This window comes from Protopterus annectens, chromosome 6.part0 (genome assembly GCF_019279795.1).
Source record: "Protopterus annectens isolate FY-2018-M chromosome 6.part0, PAN1.0, whole genome shotgun sequence".
NCBI classification, from domain to species: domain Eukaryota; kingdom Metazoa; phylum Chordata; order Ceratodontiformes; family Protopteridae; genus Protopterus; species Protopterus annectens.
Genome location: NC_056737.1, coordinates 733,751,831 through 733,776,923, shown reverse-complemented (window position 1 = coordinate 733,776,923; position 25,093 = coordinate 733,751,831). Strand labels below are relative to the sequence as shown.

General features: G+C 45.7%; 1 protein-coding gene across 1 annotated transcript in view; it reads right to left on the bottom strand.

The window, feature by feature from the left end:
- KTN1 (kinectin 1) overlaps window positions 1-25,093 on the bottom strand; it is a gene marked incomplete in the record, with an annotated part of 2,305,074 nt that overhangs the window by 2,100,933 nt on the left and 179,048 nt on the right. The window contains 1 exon segment of the mRNA XM_044074427.1: window positions 8,511-8,641. Coding sequence (XP_043930362.1) covers window positions 8,511-8,641 — 131 coding nt within the window.

The window sequence follows — 25,093 nt, the reverse complement described above, 5'->3', positions numbered from 1 at the left end:
GACGTCTGAGACAGTTACCAAGGATATAGACAAGGGAAAGGTGGTCCACGGAGCCTACCTAAATCTTGCAAAGGCCTTCGACACCATTCCCCACTTAGGTATTATAGACAAGCTCACCAGCTTGAACAGAAATTAGAAGTTATGTACTCACCATAACGTTCCATCTGAGTAGGTGACTTCATTTGGATGCAACCTGTGGGTATCGGATCAGACCTCGGATCCGAGCTGGCATTTCAAAAGCTTTAGGCTCCGAGCTCCTAGCTCCTCCCTCTACCCATAATCCCCTGCCAAGCCCTAACTGACCTCAGATTGAGTTTGCCTATATAATACTAGAATAAAAAGTATCTAAATAGATGCATAAACTCTTGTTGTATAAAGGTCAGGGGGATGGAGGGGGGATGGTTGCATCCAAATGAAGTCACCTACTCAGATGGAACGTTATGGTGAGTACATAACTTCTAAATCTGAAGTAGGCAGACTTCATTTGTCTGCAACCTGTGGGACAGAGTCCCCAGCTACCTAAATCTTGGGCGGCCGTCATGGAAGGATGTTCCGGAGCACCGCTGAGCCAAAGGATGCTCTTTCCCTGGAAACAACATCCGCCTTATAATGAGAAATGAAGGTATGAGACGAGGCCCAAGTGGCTGCAGCGCAGATATCATCCAATGGCACTCGGGACTTAAATGCGGCTGACGTTGAAACTGCCCTAGTAGAGTGAGCGGTAACCCTTTGAGGAGCAGGCCTACCTGAAGTGTCATAAGCCTGCAGAATACAATTAGCAATCCATCTCGACAGTGTGACTTTGGAAACCGCTTTGCCCAAAGCAAATTTAGCAAAGGAGACGAACAGCTGATCTGATTGTCTATGACCAGCCGTTCTGTGAATGTAAAAGTGCAATTGTCTATGAACATCTAAAGAATGCAGCTTATATTCTCCTTTGTTTTTATAATTGGGGAAAAACACAGGTAAGTTGATTGATTGATTAATATTAGATTCCGAAGAAACTTTTGGAAGAAAAGATGGATTGGTCCTGAGGCACACCCTATCGGGAAAGGAGGAGAGGTAAGGCGGTTTGATGCATAGAGCCTGAAGTTCCGACACTCTTCTGGCTGATGTGATGGCTACCAAGAAAGCAGTCTTCCAGGAAAGGTACTTTAGATCTGCAGAAGCTGCAGGCTCAAAAGGAGGAGCAGTAAGGGCCTGTAGAACTAAGGATAGGTCCCAAGGTGGTACAGCTTCTTTGACTGGTGGCCTCAACAGAAAAACTCCTTTAAGAAAGGTCTTACAAAGTTTCGCAGTCATGAGGGGAGCTGACTCATGGCCCATATGATAATGGGAAATCGCTGCCATTTGTACCTTTACCGTGGAAGAACTAGCTCCTTGATGAAAGATGTCTGTTAAGAAGTCCAGCACCGCAGACATAGGTGCTGAAAAAGGATCCGTACTTTTCTGGACCGCCCAAATAGAAAACCTTTTCAATTTGCTCCGATAAACCTTCCTAGTGGAAGGTTTATGAGCCGCCACTAAAATGGCCTTGACAGGTGACGAGATACCGGGAGTCCTAATCAAGGATGGAACTGGAGCAGCCAGGCTGCCAATTTCAGGGTGTGTAGATTCGGGACCGGAAGTCCTAGAGGATGGGAGATGAGATCCGGGATCGGATCCAGAATCCAGGGCGGATTCACTTTGTGAGACCATACATAAGGTAACCAGGGCTGACGAGGCCAGAACGGGGCAATGAGAATCATTCTGCTCCCCAAACTGTTGGCTTTCTGCAAGAGCCTCTGCATCAGAGGTAGTGGAGGATAGGCATAAAGGAGACCGGGAGGCCAAGCATGCACCAGAGCGTCTCTCGGGATTCCCAGGTGGGGAAGTAGAGCGAAGAAACTGTCGCATTTGGCGTTTGAGTGAGAAGCAAAAGATCGCAACAGGGTTGCCCCCAGACGGCAAAAATCTTCTTCGCTACCAGAGGATTGAGAGACCACTCGTGCGGGGGAAAGAATGGTGCGACTGAGCTTGTCCGCAAGGATGTTGGATTTTCCCGGAATGTGCGTTGCTACAAGAAAGCGTTTGGTGGAAATTGCCCATTCCCAGACTCTCATGGCCTCTCGACAAAGGGGGTAGGACCTGGTTCCTCCCTACTTGTTGATGTACCAGACTACCGACATGTTGTCTGTCTGGATCGCAATAGTCCCCGTAGGAAGAAGGCTGTGAAGTGCTTGCAACGCCAGGAGCACCGCCCACATCTCCAGGACATTTATATGCAACGAGGTCTCTGAGGTGTTCCACGTGCCTTGGACAATCTTGCCCGCAGAATGCCCCCCCCACCCGAGGCGAGAAGCGTCCGTAGTCACCGTGGCTCGGGGGAATGCTGCACAAAAGGGTCTCCCTGCTAGAGGCTCCGGAGACTGGAGCCACCAAAACAGGGAGTCCTTGCATGCCTTGCTGACCGCTATTGGGCTGTTGAGAGAGGAGTATAGCGGGGACCACTGGACCTGTAGGGTCCATTGAAGAACCCGCATGTGTAAGCGAGCATGAAGAAGTGGAATAGCTGCTGCCATTGAACCCAGGGCCCTCAGGACCGAAGCCGCCGTCGGAAACGGTTGTAGGACTGCTGTGATATGACACTTCAGGCTGGACAGCCTGTCTGGGGTGAGGAAGGCCCGCATTGATCTTGTGTCCAACCTTCCTCCTATGAAATCTATAAGTTGTGTGGGGTGCAGTAAAGATTTCTCCCAGTTTATGGTGATGCCCAGCCTTGGGGCTATAAGAAGGAAATAGTCCCTGGATGAGCACAGTAGATGCCTTGATGATGCCGTCATGAGCCAGTCGTCCAGGTACGGAAAGACCTGTAATCCCTGGAGTCTCAGGTGGGCCGCTACTACTGCTAGTACCTTGGTGAACACCCTGGGGGCAGAGGTGAGACCGAAGGGGAGGACCCTGAACTGGTAGTGGCTGGCTCCCAGCCGGAAGCGAAGAAACCTCCTGGACCGCCTGTCCATCCGAATGTGGTAGTACGCGTCCTTGAGGTCGATAGAGCACATCCAATCGTTCTCCCGCAAGAGGGGGAGTATAGACTGTAGGGTGACCATCCGGAACTTTTGCTTGGTTACTGACAGATTCAGTAGGGAAAGGTCTAAGATCGGTCTTAAGTCCCCCGTTTTCTTTGGCACCAAGAAGAACCTTGAGTAAAACCCTGATCCGGTCTGATCTCAGGGGACGCGCTGGTTGGCTCTTTTTTCTAGCAGCTGCTCGATTTCGACAGCTGCTGCCTCCCTTTGGTCGGGTGGTACATCTGGGAGGCTGCGGGATCTGGGGATTTTGTTCAGGGGAATGGTATAACCTCTGGATATCACACGAAGCACCCAACGGTCTGATGTGATTGACTCCCAAGAAGTCAGGTGCCTCGAAAAATGGCCCCCGACTGCCTCCAGAGACGGACAGCCGGGCAACCCTTCAGGGCTGATGCGTGGGTCTGTCAGAGAAAGGTTCTCTGGACCCAAAGTTTCTAGGAGCCCCTCTGCCTCTAGGACGGCGACCTCCCTGTCCTTCTCTGCCACGGAAGGAGTGGTTATCCGGAGCAGGTTGGGACTGCTGTGACTTCTGGAACCACATCTTCTTCTGTCCCTTTTGGTTCTTCGAGAAGGACCTCTGGGGAGCTGAGAAGCAGACTCCGACGGCAGACAGCGTCTTCCCGTCCTTCTCGCTCTGGACTAATGTTTTGCGAACAGTTTTGCCAAACAAGGCAGAACCATCAAAGGGGGCATTCGCGAAAGTCGCCTTGAAGGGCTCTGCGAAATCACAGTGGTGGAGCCAGGCCTGACACCTCATGACTAGGCCCGCTCCGCTAGCTCTAGCGGCTCCCTCGGTAGCGTGAGAAAGTAGCCGCATAGACGTATTGGAGACTGCTCTAAGAGTGGCCATACGGGTGGAGTACACGTGTTTGTCCTCACCCGACATGGACTCTGGGGGAGATGCAGCGTACTCTTTAATCAGGTCCCGCTGCATCCTGATAACGTGTGCCATGTAGTTCAGCGCTCTCAAAGAGAAGGTTGCTGAACTAAAAACTCGCTTCCCAATGCAATCCATCGAGCGGGACTCCTTGCCTGGAGGATGCATAGAGGGACTCTCCTGTGCCAACTCCCTCTTCGTGGCTGCAGCCATCATCATGGCATCTACCGGGGGGCCCTTGCTCCAGTGAGTGCGGTCTGCTGGGGGGCTCAGGATACGGTCTGGATGCTTGGGTACAGGTTCAACGGTGTCCGGATCCTTCCATGCTCTGGTGGATATAAGGTCCACCAGAGGATCGGCAGGAGGGGACACCCAAGAGGTAGATGGGCCCGCCTCGAATGCCTCCAAGAACACAGACTCGTCTGAGGAGGCCTTGGGGGCAGACCACCCCCCCCCCTGATCCTCAACATTTCCATAATGTCTCCAAAGGAGACGTCTTCCGGGGGTTATCTTGGGGAGCCCTCCCCTTCATCCAAGTCTGTTGTCTTCGGTAACTGACTCTGGGGAGTCCATGTGCCTCCTTTTGCACTTACGCTTCCGAGGCACTTCCTCGGGGGGACTGTCCGAGGAGTCCTCTTCAGCAGCTAGATGTTCCAAGGGAACTACTTGGGACATCGAGGCAGGCTGTCCCTGGGACCGGCTGATGGGAGCCTGGCCCAACTGCAAGGGAGTGCGGGGTGGAGCCGTGGCAGGGACCGGGGGTCCGGTAGTCCTCAACAGCGCCCTTTCCACTACGTCAAAGGCCGAGGGGGAGCCAGCTTCTCTAAGCCCCGAGAGCCGACCCCCACTCGGATCCGACGCACGGACCGGAGTAGGAGCCAAAATCTTCGGATCCGAGAGACCGGTGTGCTCCGACTTAGATGGAGCCGAAGACACACCAGCTCCCTCGGATCCGAGGCTCGGCCCTCGGCTCCGAGAGGTCGGGTCCGAAGTACCCGAAGCACTCAAGGGATCAGTCGGATCCGAGGGGCGCCGACCTATCGGATCCGACCCACCCCCGGATCCAACTCTGCCCGGCACAGACAGCTCCGAACCCAGGTTGTGGGTCGGAAAAGGAGCCAAGGGGTCGAAGCCCCTCCCGGTTGCGGGAGGGGGGCTAAGAGCACTCCCATTTGCATTTGGGCCTGGATGAAACGCCTCATCATCCGGTCCATGTCTGCTTCGCTCATGGAAAAAGTGGATCTAGATGAGGCCACCGAAGCGGACCTAGTGAGCCGCCTCGGGGACCTCACTGAAGGGCTAGCTTCCTCCTCCTCGGGCCCAGAAGAGAACCGAGGGGAGTGGAGCCGAGGAGGAGGAGATCTAGAAGACACAGGGGAGGCCCGCTTAGACGGAGGAGCCGAACTTGAGGTCTCGGCTCTCCGTTTGTGGTACCTCTCCTTGTGTCTCTCCTTCTCTTTCTCCCTTGAAGTCTCCCTCTCCTCCGGCTTTTTTGAGGGAGGTTGAGTCCCAGCCGGGGGAGGGGAGACCACAGCACCCACTGAAGGCTGCTGGCTAGAAGGGGCAGAGGCCGGAGCCGCATCTGGAAGGAGAAGTCCCGCCAGAACAAGCTTCGACCTCCGCTCCCTTAAAGCTCGGGAGTTGAACCCTGCACAAATGGTACAACCAGATGACAGGTGTTCAACCCCCAAGCATTTAACGCACCGAGTGTGGCCATCCGCTGGGGACAGTTTATGGCCACACTCGGTACATTTAGAAAATACTGCCTTATGGGCTTCTGACATCTTAAGCCCTAACAGGCCTAAAACACGCAGTACACACAAACACTCAAACTACGCAAAACCCGAAGAAAAATTAACAAGTTAGAGAGAGGAAAGCCTAACACATACACTCTAACTGAAATATAAAAGTTAAAGTTTTCAAAAAATTTTTAGTCAAAACTCTTCTGTAAACCAGGAGCTCGAGGAGTCCGTTGCAACTTGAAAAGCGGCAAACGAAATCTGAGGTCAGTTAGGGCTTAGCAGGGGATTATGGGTAGAGGGAGGAGCTAGGAGCTCGGAGCCTAAAGCTTTTGAAATGCCGGCTCGGATCCGAGGTCAGATCCATTACCCACAGGTTGCAGACAAATGAAGTCTGCCTACTTCAGATCCCCTATTTCATGAGATGGGTTGCCAACTGGCTCACGGACAGAACCCACATGGTAAGAGTTGTGGGAGCTAGGTCTAACTCTAAACCGGTTACAAGTGACGCTCCTCAGGGCTCAGTCCTAGGACCCCTCCTGTTCGGCATATACTTCTCAGAGGTACATGCAAGCACAGGAGGACTATGGCTGAAAAAGTTCGCAGATAACTGTTAACTAGGGGCTATAACTGACTCTCCGGCTGACACAGACATCCTCCAAAAGGGTCTCACTGAGACAGATACCTGGTATCAAAACCATGGCATCAAGCTAAATGCCAAAAAGTGCATAGTCATCCCCTTTGGAAAAAACAAAGTACTCACAAACTATCACATAGGTGGTAGCCCCCTAAATACGGAAGACGTAATAAGGGATCTGGGGACCCAAGTAGATAGTAACCTCTCCTTTAATAATCACATTGCCAAAGTGGTTAGAAAATCATTCTATGTGTCCCACCTAATCACAAAAGGGTTTGCATCCAGATCGAAAGAGGTCATTGGGCCCCTCTACAAATCACTCATCAGACCCATCACAGAGTACAATCCCCCATTTGGGATGTACCTTACAAGAAACCTGCAACAACTGGAAAGACCACAGAAGCACCTCACCAAAAGGATCACTGGCCTCAAGTAGATGCCCTATGCAGCTCGACTGAACAAACTCCAGCTGTACTCTGTTGCATACTGCCTACTCAGAGATGCTCTCTGCCTGACATAGAAGGCCATGTCCAATCCAGAATTGATGGACATGCTTCACCTAAAGAAAACTATATCCCCTCGAGCCACACGCTCCAGGGATCTAAACCTCACCACAACAATAACCAAGACATGCTGGAGGGACAGATTCCTGTCCCAGAGACTTCCCATGCTCTGGAACAAGATTCCAGTCTAAATTAGGCAGAGCTCCTCGCTAACCCTCTTCAAGAGAAACCTTTACGAGTGGATGGGAAACAAAGTTTACCCCAAGGATTACTTCAATGGCTCTGCTGGACAGAAGCACAAGGAACTAATCTAAGGGGGCGGAGGCTAGGCTTATAAATGCCTTCGGGCAGATAGCCTAGTACCTACCTATGAACCTATAATCTACAGTAGAAAAATTATGAGGCTCAAACCTTAATTTATCACAAAATACAAAAGGGAAAAAACAGAGGGGATGCTCTGCTGAGGAGAGGGCAAGTCACATGATGTGAAAAGCAATTGGACCCACATCATATTACCAGACTATGTGTGGAGCAGGTGAGTTCATTGGGATTCCCATGTAAAAATGAATGGGCCATAAAACTCTTGCTTAGCCCAGTAATTTCCAGCACTCACTACCAAGGAATAAATGGGCAAACTGCATGCAAGGATAATATCCAATGGCTACTAGGGGTGGATATAAAAAAAAAATAAATGAATGCATTGTATGACAAACTGCTTTAAAATGCCAAAAATAGTTAGACTACAATACTTCACAAAAATGCAGATACATGATGAACAAATAATAAATTAAATGGCTGCAATGTGCACATATTAAAATTTCACAAGCATTACTTCTCCTCTGAACCTGTAACAATAAGGTCAGACATACCGGTACAGTATTAATTTGTAATGGTGTTTCAACATGATTTTATTGCAAGTATTTTCTATATTTAGGAAAAGGCAAGGAGAGGATAGAGTGATGTAATGCTATTTTACCCTGCCAGAAAGGAATCAATGCTAAAATTATGTGGTCACACGTGTACTAATTTAGGTGCTCTGGCAAGCACATAATCTAAACAAACAGGTTAAAAAAGCAAGACCACATTGACTGAATTAAAACAAAAAGATCTCTAGGTGCTAGAAGTTAACTAAAGTGGTTGCAACTTATAGTATGGGGGTGGACAAGGTCATTTTTTTTTCTCCACCATCACCATCATACATAAAAACTCCACTGCACACTAATGGTTGGCTCCTCCCTGTGACTGCTACTGAAAAATACTGCACTGTTATTGTTGCTTGACACACAACAACCACTTTTTTGTAGAGTGGCACAAGTGAAACTAAAGTACGGTCGGTATATTTGACATAAAAAAACACAAATATCTTAACTATTTAAAATTGACTGATCCAGAAGAAAACAATGCTGACATCAGGCAAGAATTACAACTACTCACTATGTTGTTTTATTTATATATCTATATATATCTATATATATATATATATATATATATATATATATATATATATATATATATATATATATATCTATATATCTATATATATATATATATATATATATATATATATATATATATCTATATATATATATATATATATATACACACATACATATACACACACACACACAGACTAACTAGATGCATGCTTAACATACATCAAATGAAGACAGTTGTATTTACCTTCTGCCAAGCATCCTGCATGCCACCAAATTTGCTTTTCACTGCATCAGCAACACATATAGCTTCCTCCTGTGTAAATGTCATGTTCTTCAACACAGACATGAATTCCTTGAATTTGACATCAGCATTTTCTAAAAAAAAATGAAAAATTAACTGGATGAACTATTAAGAAAATTATTTCATGAAGAGGCATCCGAGCCAGTCAAGCTATCCTCAGCACCATCTTAAGACAGACTGTAGTACTTTTACTTGAAAAGCTCATCTTAAGTGGATTTTAAAGACTACCCACCACTCAGTAAATTACTTACATAGTACTTGCTAGAATATAGAAATATAAGTCCAGTATGGCAAACTTCCATAATCATACAATATCTGGGACATTCTGATGCTGATCAACTTCTTAAATTCATGCACGTGTACATAAATGGGTTCCCTTTGAAATCTCGAAATACTGAAAGATCAACTTTAAGTATCTCGAGATGAAAATAATGTAAGTGCTGTTATTCGAAACTGCACTTTAATGAATGTTAGGTTACCGAATCTGCATTAGTTGTGGTGTGCTCTTTAGTTTGCTGCATCTTCAAGGTGCAGTGTGATCTGGGATTAAGCCATGAGGGCCGATGTGTGGTTGTGTACTGAGATTCAGGTAGGTTTTTCCTGTTTGAGTTTTGGGTAGGAATTTTTTTTTTTAGTTGTTTGGGAAGTTTTGGGAGTAGGTTGGGGTAGACAGGCAAGAGTGTGTGTTGTGTGTTAGTGTTGAAGGTGGTGAGTTTTGTAAATGTGTAGTTGTGTCTTTTTTGCATGTTTGTTTGACAGTGTGCAAAGGAAGTGTGGGCGAATAACAGTAGGTTTTTGTGTGTTTTTCATGGTAGTGCGACCTTTGTGTTGGTATATAGAATTAGCGGGGAGGGGGGGTGGGAGTGAAGGGGGGCAAGCCCCAGATTACATGGGATTTGCTGGTGTGTCTGTTTTGTTGCTTACAGTGTAGGCATGGAGGCGTTTGTGATTTTGTGGTGGAGTGTATATTAAAAAATTGAACGTTGCTTGCTGAAAATTCGGTATTATGAACTTTCAGTATAGTGACATTATTTCTTAATTTTTTGTTGTAGTGTGTGTTCAGTATTTCGAGATTTAAAAGTAAACCCACAAATACCTTATACATAAGACTGCATACAAATGTAATGCATAACATGACAAACATACACACACACATTTATAAAAACATACATTACATAAAAACTTGCTATATATGTATATGGATACACAATTAATACAAGGGTTTGTAAAAAAAAAAATCCAATATACACACCCACACACATAAACATATATTTACATATAGGTTCATAGGTTCATACTAGGCTATGTGCCCTAGGGCATTTATAAGCCTAGCCAGAATGTGTTTGGCTTTCGCCACCCATTTTAAATTTATTTTGCTATGCCCTTTTTCGAGGTTAGTATACTGTGCCTCTGTCGAACAGTGACACAGAAGTGATACCCGGGGTAAACCTACGATCTCCCAACCACTCAAGATACCTCTTGAAGAGAGTCAATGAGGGACTCTGCCTAACCTGGACTGGGATTTTATTCCACAGTGAAGGGAGCCTCTGGGTTATGAATCTGTCCCTCCAGCATGTCCTATTTATTTCAGTGCTGAGGTTCAAGTCTCTCGAGTGCGTAGCTCGATGGGATTTGGATTTTCTGAGGTGCAGCATGTCCATTAATTCCGGGTTGGACATGGCTTTATACGTCAAGCACAGATCGCCTCTGAACAGGCGGTATGCCACTGAGTAGAGCTGGAGTTTCTTTAACCGGGCAGCAAATGGCATCTGTTTGAGCCCTTTGATCCTCTTGGTGAGGTACTTTTGGGGTCTTTCCAGTTGCTGCAGGTGTCTGGTAAGGTACATCCCAAAAGGGGCATTGTACTCAATTATGGGCCTGATGAGGGATGAGTAAAGAGGCACGATGACCTCCCCTGATCTAGATGTAAATCCCTTCATGATTAGGTGGGCTATATAAAATTTTTTCTAACCACTTTGGCCACGTGGTTGTCAAATGAGAGATTGCTATCAACTTGAGTCCCCAGGTCCCTAATTACTACTTCTGTACTTAATGGATTACCACCTATGTGGTAATTTGTGGACACTGTTTTTGCCAAAGGGGATGACTATACACTTTTTGGCATTTAGCTTGAGGCCATGGCTCTGGCACCAGTTGTCTGTTTCTATGAGGCCCTTTTGGAGGATGCTTGTGTCGGCTGGAGAGTCTATTATGGCGCCCAGTTTGCAGTCATCTGCGAACTTGGTCAGCCACAGTCCTTCCGTGTTGGCCTGTACCTCCGAGAAATATACCGAACAAGAGAGGTCCCAGGACTGAGCCTTGTGGGACACCACTTGTAACTGGTTTGGAGTCTGACATGGCTCCAGCAATTCTAATCATGTGGGTTCTGTCCTTGAGCCAGTTTGCAATCCATCTAGTGACATAGAGGTTTATATTTAAGCTGGTGAGCTTATCTATAATGCCCGAGTGGGGTATTGTATCGAAGGCTTTTGCGAGGTCCAGGTAGGCTGTGTGGACCACCTTCCCCTAGTCAATGGCCTTGGTGACTGTTTCAAATAAATCAACCAGGTTTAAGAGGCAGGATCTGCCCTTAAAGCCGAACTGGGTAGGATCCAGTGTCTGTAGGTCCCCAATATCTTTATTTATGAGGTCCATGATGATCCTTTCCATAGCTTTGCAGACCAAGCTAGTCAAGCTTATGGGGCGATAGTTTCCAGGATCCGTTGAGGCACCACCTTTATGGAGAGGGACCACTGTTGCTGTACGCCACTCTTTGGGCACATATCCTGTAGTAAGGCCGAGATTGAACAGTAGTTTTATGTTTGGGTTTAGCTCTTCTTGGATTTCATGTAGGACGCAGCCCGGGACACCGTCTGGTCCCATTGATGCTGTGTTTTTTGCTTTGGAGAGGGCGGCTCTTACCTGAGCATCTGAGATGTCAGGGGGGCAGCACTCTGCTGGGATAGATATTTACCCCTTTGGTGGGGAGGGGGGGGGAGTTTGTGCTGAACCTGTCAGCTAGGATGTTGGCAATGTCTGTGGGTTCAGTGTATTTTTTGTCATTTTGGACTAATTCTGAGCATATCTGGGAATTACCACCCAGGTTCCTAACATAACTAAAGAAAGCCTTGTAATTATCCTTAGTGTCCTGTGCAATTTTTCTCTCGAAGCTGGCCTTAAACAATTTTATGAGTGCCCGTAGTTTTTTGCTAATACTGATCAGTGATGCCTTCCCTTTTTGGGATTTTGCTCTACCATTTAGTAGCTTCCTCCTCCTATTGTATAGTTTGTTTATGGCTGGGGTCCACCAGACAGGACGTCTGCCTTTGGAGGACTGGGTCTTGGTTTTATTTGGGATCGCATAATCCATGCATTCCTGAAGGTGTTCATAGAATGCGTTTATAAAGGATTCTGCGGTCTTGGCCATATTTTCCACAGGCCCGGGGGCTTTGAAGGATTCCACCTCGGTTTTGAGGAGTGTGAAATTTGCTTTAGAGAAGTTTTTCACTGTGGTTTTCTGGGCAGGGGGTGGGGTCGGGATGTGAATATCCAGTGAGATTAGTTTATGGTCTGATCTTACCAGTGAGGGATACACTTCTGGTCTGGAGCATAGAGTCCCCATGTTGGTGATGATCAGGTCCAGTATGTTTTCCCCTCTTGTGGGAGTGGTAACAAGTTGTTCCATAGCATTTGAGTTTATAAATTCTAGGAACCTTTGGGCTAGGGTGTTGGAGCTAGAGTAATGCTCCCAGTCTATGTTTGGGTAGTTGAAGTCGCCCAATATAATGGCGTTTGGAGAGACCTTCATATTTTCCAGTGTTCTCAGAAAGGCCGAGTGGAGTTCCTGGGTTTGGGAGGGTGGTCTGTAGCAGGCTATAAACTGGAAGACAGTATTACCCACTGTTAGTTGCACATGGATAGTCTCTGATGCTTCGTGCTTTGCCACCAACCTGGAGGTGTGGGTATCTTTGATGAATATCGATGATCGCCCTCCTTTTGTAGTTCGGTCCAAGTTTTGAGGCTGAAAAGCATGGTATGAGGTATAACCTGTTAGTGCTGGGGTGCTCTCGGGAGCCCTGAACCAGGTTTCGGTTACTGCACAGATATCGATGTTCTCCATGCTAAGGAGAGTTTCGAATGCGTGCATCTTGAGGTTTAGACTTCTGGCGTTGAGTAGCATTACTCTTCGTTTCTTATCCCTTGTTATACCTATGGAGGTGGGTTTGTCTTTTGAGCCTTGCCTAAAAAAGGCACTACGGGGGTAGCAAGAGCCTTTGCCAATATCCGAAAGCCCAGGGGTGACAGGTGCAAGCCGTCCCTAGCGAAGCATCATGGCTTGTCGAGCATATCATCCCAAGCTGACAGGCATTGGATCCCCTTTGAATGACACCAATACTTAAGACAATTGTTGAAATTGATCATCTTGTCTTCATATTGTGGCATCATTCTTGGTGAGGGTAAGATGCTACTCAAGGTCAGGGTCATACCGGCCTGGACTACATGCTCAGAGCTCCTTTATGTCTCTTTTCATGTAGTCCAGGGAGGTACGTCTCAGGTCATTCACACCAGCATGGACAATGACTTGAGTCATATTTGTACTTGCCTTGGAGTGACCCGAGTGCTTGCGTTATGTGGCGGATCCTAGCGCCCGACAGGCTGCTCACCATGACCCTCTCCTTGTTCAGCCTGGTGAGCGGGACATCAGTGCACCTATCGATAGAGTCACCTATTACAAGTGTATCAGGTGTGTTGTTTAGTCTTAAGGGCTGTGACTGTTCGGCACACTGGCTTTGTGAGATATGTGTTGCACGTGTTTTGTTTTGAGGTAGCGGTTACTTGGGAGTCTGCTTTGGAGGTCTCTGCTGCTTAGGCAGATCTTTATTTAGAGCCTCCGAGTATGTTTTTGTGTGATTATGTCATAGCCGGCCTTAGGCATAGGCCAACTAGGCGGCCGCCTAGGGCGCTGCTGTAGCAGGGGCACTTTCCCAGTATTTATTTGGTGTAGGTAGACCAGGGTGGGGGCACCAGATGGTGTGGTAGGGGGCGCCATGGAGCCCTTTTGCCTAGGGTACCAGTTCACCTAAGGCCGCTCCTGTGTTTGGTTTGCTGTCGTGGTAGGTCTATGTGAGACTGGAATTGTAGTGAGTGTGGTTTCCTTCTCCTCCTGACTGGTTATGCCAGTACTGAGTTGAGAGAGCTTAGCCTCCAGTTTGACTATATGGTTGCATCTCTCACATGTGTTGGAATTTGTTGGGAGGAGGAGAGGGTTGTCTGTGTACATGAGGCAGTTGTAACATTGCCTCAAGATTCCCAGATTCACCAGCTGGACCGGAGAGGAGATTGACAACTGACCTTTGGACATGCTAGAATAATATTGGGAATTCCTTAATTGAAAGCAAGGGCCAGTGGGGAGTGAGGGTGTAGTGCTTTTAATTTTTAGTGCTGACTTATATAATTGCTTTAGCGAGCAAGTGCCAGGTAACTTAAGTGCAATGTGTTACAGGTAACTTAAATGCAAAAACGACAAACAGTAACTTTCTTTCAAGTGAAACAAGGAAATAAGTACAGTAAGCAATGCAGATATCACTAGTGATCCACAGAAGCGCTGAGAAGCTGCGTATTAGGTGGAATTAGCGTTCCAGGGAAATAACAAGCAAACAAACAACAAGCATATAAACAAAGCTAGATTCAGGATTCAGCAGGCCTGGATCTAGTCTATGCTACAGCAAACAAGGTGTACCAATTTCAGTAAGATACAGTTCAAATACTCAGGCACTATAAAAACCTTTAACCAGAAATTCCCAGATCAGAAGGGCAGAGTCCAGCCTCTTCTCCCACAAGAGTGCAGACCACGAACCTTCTTAACGTAAAATAACTGGCCTGAAGCCCAAGTGCTTAAACCAGAACTAATACACTTTAAGAATAACAGACACCGAGCTCTCAATCGGCAGTTCCCAACTTAGGATGAAAGCTACCTGTCCTGCCACCACAGTGCATGCCACAAACCTTCCTAATGTAAAACAACTGGTCTGAAGCCCAAGTGCTTAATCCAAAAGACTTGGAATGATAGCTACACTTTAATCAAGTTACTACCAAGCAGTAATAAATACAATTGAATACTTTAGAGAATGCCTGGATTAGTGCTCAAGTTACACAAACAAAGCTAGATCCAGCAGGCCCGAATCCAGTCTATGCCACAGCAAACAAAGCTCACCAACTTCAGTAAGAAGCAGTTCAGATATGCATGCACTATAAGCCTTTAACCAGAAATTCCCAGCTCAGAAGGGCAGAGTCCAGCCTCTCCTCCCACAAGAGTGCAGACCACGAACCCTCTTAATGCAAAATAACTGGCCTGAAAGCCCAAGTGCTTGAACCAGAATTAATACACTTTTAGAATAACAGACACTGAGCCCTCAATCAGCAGTTCCCAACCTAGAAGGATGTAGGCTACCTGTTCTGCCACTACAGTGCAGACCACAAACCCTCTAAATGCAAAACAACTGGTCCGAAGCCCAAGTGTTTAAACCAAAAGGCTTAGAATGAGTTACACCAAGCAGTAATAAATACAATTGAGTACTTTTAAGATGATGCAAAAGTAAAATAAAGTAGGTAGAAACACAAGTACAGTAAAAACAGATGAAAAACTTTTTTTTTTTTTTTTTTTTTCTGAACAAGTGCTGAGATCAAAGAAACAGATTTGAGTGCTGAAACTAGAAAACTGGCTAGTAATAAGAAAAAAAAAAACTAAGCTAGAAGGCTTCCCTCCAACACATAAGGGTTTGGGGGCTCAGAAGCCTACAAATAGTCTATACCACTTAACAGAAAGGCAGGAAACAAGCTTAATTTTTTTTCTGTTTCCCAGATGCTCATGCTCTCTTTGTACACAGTAGGAGTGCCTGAAATCAGAATATGATCTCACTGCACTCAGTTGAGTGAGCAAATGAGATGGGCCCAGAAGGAGTATCCAAACACAAATTTACAAGAGGGGCGGGCAGTTTCAAGGCCACCAAGATCAACACCAAAACAAAAACAGGGAGGGTGGGTGGGTGGGACTAACTGAAGAGCAGAGTCAAAACTTCCAGTTCAGTTAATATTCCTGCAACACAGTTAAAATCATTTTAAAATACTGTATTTGTTTGAAAAAAAAAGTGCAGATAAAGGTACTTAAATTCTCTTATGCGTCCAGTTGAATACAGCAAGTTCTTAGCCGGCCAAAGCGGAGGTTTTTAAGCAGAAAATATTTCACACTGTACCACTTAAATAGGCAAGGACAGGAAATCAAAGAATGTGGCTACCCCCACACCTGTAATTACTAGCAAATAACAAAATTCAGCAAACACGGACCAACTTCCAGTTCAGTTAATATTCCTGCAACACACAGTTAAAATCAATTTAAATACTGTATTTTTTTGAAAAAAAAAGTGCAGATAAAGGTACTTAAATTCTCTTATACGTCCAGTTGAATACAGCAAGTTCTTAGCCGGCCAAAGCTGAGGTACACACACGTGTGTGTGTGTGTATAGATTATATATAAACTGTGTGTTTATTTATAGATATATGTATGCTTATACATTCATACGTACACACACACAGGCTCACCAATTCAACTATCAGTCTGTTTCTGGGACATGGGAGAAAAGTAAAGAACTCAAAATTATGTGGTGAGAGGAAGGAATGGTAATGCAGACTCCTCAAAGAGGACATCTTAGATAAAAGGCTATAGTGATGACACCACAAAGCTGGTCTTAATTAACATTAAAGTGGAGAAGTGCTAGAAGAAAACTTATGACAGCTTCAGTATTAACTGATACATAAGGCATCTGGAAATAAGACTGAAGATGGTCATTTTTTTACATAAGCATAACATCAAGATAATTATAGCAGAAAACAGAGACTCACAACAACGGAATGGCATTTCTTGGGCACGTGGACCACTGAGTGATAAAAGTGTTAAAAGAAGGCTTAGGTTTACTGGGCTATAATAAACATAAGAGTGGTTTCGCAAAGAATTAACTGGTGGCTGAGGGACTCGAACAGAAATATGGGAAGCAGAGAGTAATTCTGGTAATTTTTCATGCAACAGCACAAACCTAACAGTTGTATAGGAACTTAATTGCATATGTTCAAAATATGCTCACTGTTGTAACAACACAATCTTTGGACTTCTGTCACAGAAAAGCTTCAGAAGTTGGGCTAGGCACTGGGTTTTCATCTTTCCTCATTTCAGTTGCGCAGATGTGCTCCTGTCGGGTATGAAAGCATCCGAGTTGAAAACGGGATGTCCATCTGCACCTTCACTTCTTTCCTACCTTGCTGAAACAGGGGTCTGATATACTGCACAGCCACCACTGCCTGGGGACAAAACTCCCAAGGATGACGGTAACTAGATAAACCCTTAAAATTCTCTCTCCAAGCACTAAACAAACCAGAGGAGGAGGGTATATGGTAGATTTAGGAGAGAGAGGTGTGGTTAAAAGGTGACTGGATACTCACACCCCAACCCCAAGATATTAAGTGGTCCAAAAGACAAAAAAAGGCAAAGAAAAAATACTGCTGCAACTCTGAACATACTTTGTCTACAATGATATGTTGCTATATAACTGTACTATTTGGATTGTTCACTGCTGCAGTAATGCTAACTCTTGGGATGATTCCCAAAGTTTATTATAATGCTGGAGGCTGGATCTGTAAAAGAATGGGTTGTAAAAGCTCTTGCAGGATGGTTGAGGTAAAACCTGCATCCAGGCTGTAATGTTACAGTGTTAAGTATGGAAAGATGATCATGCAGCTGGGTCTGAAGATGGCCTAGGTGCTAACCTGCTGACCGACTAGTTCAGTTCAAACACCCCTACCCATCACCTCCTACCACACCCAAAGAAATACCCGCAACCATCCTTCTACAGGTCATTATGAGGGAAAAGGTCCTTACTATGCTTGCTAAAGGTCAAAAACACAGCTGCCGTGGGTCCCAAAACATTCCAGGGTGCTTCTTACGTAGCTTAAAACAAAATATATCAGGGACACTAGAAACCCTCTAATCACAGCTTCCAGATGGGTTTTGTCCCAGAGGATTGAAGGACTTTTAACAGTTGTCCATCTGCACAAGGGGTGGCCATCAGCTGACCCAGGGAACTACCGACCCAGAAGCTTGACCAGTCCTACCTGCAAGGCCATGGAGAGAATTATCACAGACCTGATCAAGGACGACATATGAACTCTCCAAACACTGGAGCAAACCCAATCTTGCTTTGTCAAAAGGAAGTCTTGCCTACTCAGTCTGGTGGACTTCCTTGAGAAAGTCACCAGGGCCATGGATGAGGGTAAAATGGTACATAACATTTATCTAGACCTGTCCAAAGCTTTTGACTCAATTCCCCACTCAGGGATCAGCAAAAACTTAGTGAGTTAGGCATAAACTCCTACATAGCCAGATGGATAGCCAACTGGCTCACTAACAGGACATATGTTGTCCAGATAAGTAAATCCACTTCCAATAAGAAACCCATTACTAGTGGTGTCCCACAGGGCTCAGCCTTGGGACACCTCCTGTTTGGTAAACAATTCTCTGAAATGAAGGCCAAAGTTGGGGGGCCTGTGGCTCACCAAGTGCTCTCATGATTATAAGCTGGGAGCAATCATGGAATCCCAAAACAATGTTGAAATCCTACACAAAGGCCTAAAAATGAAAAAGGACTGGTGCCAAAACCATGGCCTGAGACTAAATGCTAAAAATTGTGTAATCGTACCCTTCAGTAAATCTGATATCTCTGCACATTATAATATTGTCAGTACATCCCTAAAGTAGACCCAATGGTGAGGGACTATGAACACAGACTGGTAGTAAACAAAACTATGACCACCAGGTAGCTACGGTAATGAGGAAATCCTTCTCTGTGGCTCAGTTATAAGTAAAGGCATGGATGGCATCAAGATCAAAGGAAGTTGTAGTGCCACTGTACTCAGCCCTCATTAGGCCCATAATCCATTACAATGCTCCCATTTGCATGTACCTAACTAGGCACTAATATCAAATGGAGCAGCCCCAGAGATTTCTGACTAAAAAAATACAAAGCAAGCCATATCCCTTTACTCCATCTCATATGATTTATTGAGTGGGGACTTGCTCTGACCTACAAGGCATTCCCTGATCCAGCCCTGATGAAAATATTGCATATTCACAAGAAATATTAAACAAGGGTTACACATTCCATGGACCTGAACCTTATTTGTGACTAAAAGAACTTGCTGGGGAGAGATTCATAACCAAAGGCTTTCATGTCCATGGAATAAACTCATCTTCATAAAACAAAGCCTGTCCCTCGCTCTTCAAAAAGAATTTGGATAAATGGATGAGGAACTGTAAATTCATTTCTGTGGTACTGCCCATGTCCCTCATGGACAGTGAGTCTGTAAAATGAGTCCGGGCTCAAACACCTATATGTCATATCCTGGGCGTTACTGGCTAGGCTTGTAAAGGCTCTTAGGCTATTAGTCTAGTAATCACCTAAGAACCTATGATCACACATACCTTGGAGTAGCTATTCTATGGCATAATTAAAAAATGAGGGTGCAAAGAGCTGCCAATTTACATATGTCAATTTAAACAAAGGCCTGCAATGCTTACCATTTGAAAAAGCTATAAATCACTGGTCTGTTTTTCTCATCTTATTCTTTTCTAAGTAAAATCTCAGTTGTCTGTACACTATAACATGCACACAGATTCCTTCCCCATTTTTTGTGGGCTATGGTACAACAGTGAGGTAAAATGCTTAATTAAAAGAAACTTCCATCACTACCTTGGACATGAAACTTGCATTACTGCAGGTGATGACCTTGTTCTTGTGGGAGATGACTGCAGCAGTGAAACACGATTAACATCCACACCTGTCGAGGTCAGAAGAGGGCAATGAGGATGACGGAGCTCTTCAGCCTGCTTGCCTTCTGAAAAAACTTTGGGATCAGCAGACGAGGAGGATAAGCATACAGGAGACCCGAGGGCCAATCGTGAAAGTACAGTTTTGTACCTACCATAAATGTAGATGTCCGATAGGTAGGCATCTGCAGTCATAACATATGGGTTGTCCTGCCTCAGGCAGCCCTTCGGTCGGCCGGATTCCAAAGTCTGGGTCCGGCCTCGGCTGATGTCGCACTTTCCCCGACGTCATAGCTTCTGGGATATAAAGGCATCAGCCAACGCCATTTTCCTCAGTGTTTCTTGCCCCAGATGCCAGGTGCCCTCTAGGAAGGCTAAATTTGGATAAAAGTTGAATGTTCCAAACAGTAGCAAAAATTATATATATATATATATATATATATATATATATATATATATATATATATATATATATATATATATATATATATATACACATATATACAAACAAATACACCATAACAAATTCCCCCAGCTAGCTGAGAAAGGGGGAAGCACCCTAGGAATGCCACAGAGGGGAAGGAGGGTGGGTAATCCTGACAGCAGATGCATACCTATCGGACATCTACATTTATGTTAGGTACAAAACTGTACTATGTCCTTCAAGGATGCATCTGCAGTCATAACATATGGGTAGAATACCATAGCCAAACTGGGGGAGGAGGTACTAAGATAAGGATGGTATAGTTAAGATCCCCTGTAAAACTGCAGTTGCAAAGCCTGCTCGGGATCTGGAGTATAAAGGTAGATTATAATGCTTGGCAAATGTATGCACGGAGCTCCAAGTAGCAGCTTTTAAAATGTCCTTGGTAGCCACCCCTCGTAGGAAAGCTGTAGTGGTGGCTGTGGCCCTTGTGGAATGAGGCCTGATATGTTCAGGAGCTGTCTTTCCATGAAAAGAGTAGCAAAAGCGAATGCAATTTCCTATCCATTTTGAAATTGTCTGCTTGGAAATTGCTTTTCCTTGCACCCCAGTTGCATAGGCTACAAAGAGTTGGTCAGTTTTTCTACTGGCTTTAGTTCTGTCCAGATAGTAGCGTAGTTGTCTGTGTATATCCAAGGTGTGCAAGAGTTTCTCTCCTTTGTTCTGTGGGTTAGGGAAGAACGTAGGCAGATGAATGGCTTGGTTCAAGGATACCCTGGATACCACCTTTGGCATGAAAGTTGGATTGGTTCTCAGAGACACTCTATTCTGGTGAAAAATAAGGAAAGGCTGCACTGCCATTAATGCCTGTAGCTCGGATACTCTTCTTGCTGAAGTGATTGCCAGAAGGAAAGCAGTTTTCCAAGATACAAACTGTAAGTCTGCTGATGCTGCTGGTTCAAAAGGAGGTAGTGTCAATTTTTCCAGCACAAAATTGAGATCCCATGCAGGTACAGGGGGTCTCCTTGGAGGTTTAACATTTTTGATCTGTCTCAGAAATTGTCTGAGTAGAGGGTGAGAGAAGATAGGAGGATCCATGTTGTATTCTGCTGAAATTGCTGAAGCGTGAATCTTAATGGAAGAGTAAGACAGGCCATTGTGGAACAATTCTGCTAAGTATTCTAGGATGTGTGCTAGGTTTGCCACTGTAACATCTGTGCCCTCTGATGTGCTCCAAATGAGGAATCTTTTCCATTTAGCTGAGTACGCCTTCCTTGTGGAGGGTCTGCGAGCCTCCAGGATAATGTCCTTGACCCTCTGAGATAAGACAGTTTGGTTTGGTTTTAAGCAATTTTCCAGGCAGTTAGTTGCAGAGTTTTCAAGTTTGGATGCAGGGTCTTGAAATTGTTCTGCGTTAGAAGAAGAGGCCATAGGGGTAGAGGCCATGAGTTCGCCTGAGACATGTTTTTCAGTAGCGGATACCAGTGTTGTCTTGGCCAGTCCGGAGCTATTAGTATTACCTTTGGCTGTTCCTCCCTGATCTTCAGAAGAACCTTGTACATCAATGGGAGTGGTGGGAATGCATACACTATTAGGGCATTCCAGCTGAAAGAGAGAGAGTCCACCCTCCAGGCTTGTGGGTGGTATGTCCTTGAGCAGAATTTCTTCAGTTGGTGGTTGAGAGGGGAGGCAAACAGATCCATCTCTGGCAATCCCCATTTCTTTGTTATGAGCTTGAAGATGTCTGGGATGCAGCATCCATTCGTGAGCATCCATGGTAGTCCTGCTTAAGCTGTCTGCTAGTGAATTCTCTTTTCCTGGTACAAATACGGCCTGCAGCTGGATATTGAGATTCAGGGCTAGGTTCCACAGATCCATTGTCATCCGGCATAGAGGGTAGGAGTGCGTGCCTCCCTGTTTGTTTATGTACCACATGACCGTGGTGTTGTCTGTCCTTATCAGCAGATGTCCTTGCTGGAGGAATGGTTTGAATGCCTCGAGTGCAAGCTTCACTGCCAACATCTCCTTTTGGTTTATGTGCAAGCTTAGCTGTCCTTGAGACCATAGGCCTTGGAAACATTTGTCCTCCATGTGTGCTCCCCATCCTAGGTCTGAGGCGTCCGTGGTGATGGTCTGCTTTGGGTTTGGTTTTTTGAAAGGCAACCCTCTGTTGGACTGGCAGGCCTGAGCCCACCACAGAAATTCCTTTTGAAGGCATGGAATGATTGGTATTCATGGTTTCTAGACTGTGTCTGTGTTGAGACCATACATTCCTTAGGTACCATTGTAATTTTCTCATATGCAGCCTGGCATGTGGGATCAAGATTATGCAGGATGCCATGAAACCCAGGGCCTGCAGGACTTTCCTTGCAGTAAGCTGAGTTTGTCTTGTCAAAGTCATGAAATAATCTGGAAGTTGTTTTTGTTTTTCTTCTGTGAGAAAAGCCATCTGAGTTATTGTGTCCAGATCTGCACCCAAAAAGGTTATCCTTTGAGATGGCACTAGTCTTGACTTTTGGATGTTGACTGTGTATCCCAAGGCCTGTAGCAGGTGTATGACATAGGCCAAATCCTTTATCAATTTTGTCTTGCTGTCCGCTTGTATTAGGCAGTCGTCCAGGTATGGGTAGATTTGAATTCCCCGAAGTCTGCAATGTGCAATTACTGATGCCAGGCATTTCGTGAATACTCTGGGCGCAGTAGATAAGCCAAAGGGCAATGCTGAGAATTGATAATGCTCTGATCCTGCAAGAAATCTGAGGTGTCTTCTGCAATCTGGTCGGATAGGGACATGCAGGTATGCCTCCTTGAGATCTAGAGTCACCAGCCAAGACTCCTTGCCCAACATGGGAAGAAGTTGCTGTAGGGTCAGCATTTTGAATTTTGGTACAATGAGATATGTGTTCAGTGCGGACAAGTCGAGAATAGGTCTCCATTGGTTTTCTTTTCTTGGTACAAGGAATAGTCTGGAGTAAAATCCTTGGACTTGTTCCATAGATGGTACCCTTTCTATCGCTTTCATCTGAAGTAAATTTTTTATTTGTCTTAAAGCCTCTGGCTTCTGATTTGGTGGTAGGTTTGGCATTCCGCTCCTCTTTGGTAGAGTGTGGAAGTGAAACCTGTATCCTTTGTCTATTGTTTGCAATGTCCATGTGTCCTTTGTAATGCAATGCCAATTTTTTGAAAATAAAGCCAGCTTTCCGCCCAAGGGAGCTTCCAGTTGTTCCCTGGTAGGCAGAATCAGAGTCAAGTCATTGTGTCTGTCCTGTGCTAGTGGTTGTAGTTGCAGCTGTGGCAGTACTCCTCTGGCTGGCAGCCTGCCACTGACGGCCCCTATAGGCACCCTTTGATTGACCTCTGCCTCGAGGGCGTCTATTCCTGCCTCTCTGTGCTCTGGAGGTGTCTGGAAAGGACCAATTCTTGGAAGGCCAGTTTCTGCTAAACCTCGGAGGTTGGACCTGTAGAAATTCCTTTACTGTTTGCACAGATTTTGCTTTTTCTTCCACCTTCTTTAGAATCTCCTGTGCAGGGGAGCCAAATAAACTTTGTTTCTCCATTGGAGCATCTAGGAGCTTAGCCTTGACATGGTCTGGCAGGGATTGCTCTTTTAGCCAGGCATGTCTAAGAATTACTGCCCCAGTCATAGCTGATCTAAATGAAGCCTCCAGTGCATCATAGCCACATTTTAAGAAATGATTACTGACCTGCTGAGAGTTGTGTACCAAATCCTGAAGGGATTTACGGTCTAAAGGTTCAGGAGAAGAAAGCTTCTTATTCAGCTGATCTAACAAATATTCTTGGTACTGTATCATGTGAAATTGACAGTTTAAAGCCCTGGCAGAAAGAGTAACAGATGTATAAACCTTTTTACCCCATCTCTCTAATGCTCTAGATTCTCTGTCAGAGGGTAGGGGATTTTTGGCAGTGGCAGCTGCAACACCTTTTGGGCCCTGTGAAATAGTTTCTGGATCTGCAGCATGGGCTTTATACAGGTGGAAGTGAGAATCCGGGACCCTGTAATATCTGCAGGTTTGGCAGGGGCCGGAGGAAGAGAATCAGGTGCAGAACTAACATCATTATACACATCATCAATTACAGTTAGCACTGGTGGTATGGCTAAGGGCCTATGCTGGGGCAGATGTAAAAAAAGCCCTTAGCCTTTTTCTAGAATCAGAGAAATCCTGACCCTGCCATTGAAAGTGTTCCCTCAGAGTGCAAGGTTTCCCCAAAGGAAAATTCTTCAGGAGGGGAGGCAGAAGGGATGGAATCTTCAGCATCTGAATCCTCGTAAGGAGAATAGGCACCTTCCTGATGGTCTGACAAATCAGATCCATCCATGGAGTAATCAGGAGACAGGTTCAGAGGGTTCAGTCCTAGGCCTTTTGTCTGGAGGAGGTTGGGAGGCCCTGTCTGGGTGAGGTTGGGAACCCCTAATCAAGGAAATCAGGTCCTCAACAAGACTGAGAATCTGAGAACTTGAGGAAGGCCTCTGAAGTAGATTTGGCAGGTAAAGCCTTGGAAATTTTGGCAGCTTTAGCCCTGGAGAAGGCCTTAATACTCAGAAGCAGGGGGCCTAGCTGCCCCACGTGCAGGAGTAGAAATGTCCAATGGAATGGTGTCAGACAATTCTTGTGCGCTAGCTTCGGTAGGGATTTCTGAAGCCGACTCAGCCGGGGCCTCACTGGCCTCGGTTGTCGGAGGAATGATTTTGGTAGAAGGAAGAACCGAAGACTCTGTTTCAGCCGAAACCGAGACACTCACGGTGGGCCTAACCATGGTTTCAGCCGAAACCGCGGGCCGCGACTGTCGGTCCTTTTCCCTGCGTTTTTTGGCCAAATACGTAGTCGGAGTCTCCGACGGCATTTTATATGCAAAAGCGGATCCGAAAAACTCTTCTGCAAACTCCGACCGACGTCTAAGAGTCCGTCGGTTGAAGGAGGCACAGGCTAAACAAGCTGATACGTCGTGGTCTGGGCCTAAGCAAGGAAGGCAGTAAGAGTGGAAATCCTTATGAGGTATTTGTTTCCCACAAGTTAAACAATTATTTACTTTGTCTGACATCGGCTGAGGCAAGAAAGAGTCCCCAACGGGGTACTTAGCTTTTTTCGAAGTATTCGGTAGCTGAATCTCTGGATCTGACCGACCGGCACTTGCGAACAGCTTCTGCTTCGGGCACCACGCGGCAAGAAAGACTGAGGAAAATGGCGTCGGCTGATGCCTTTATACCCC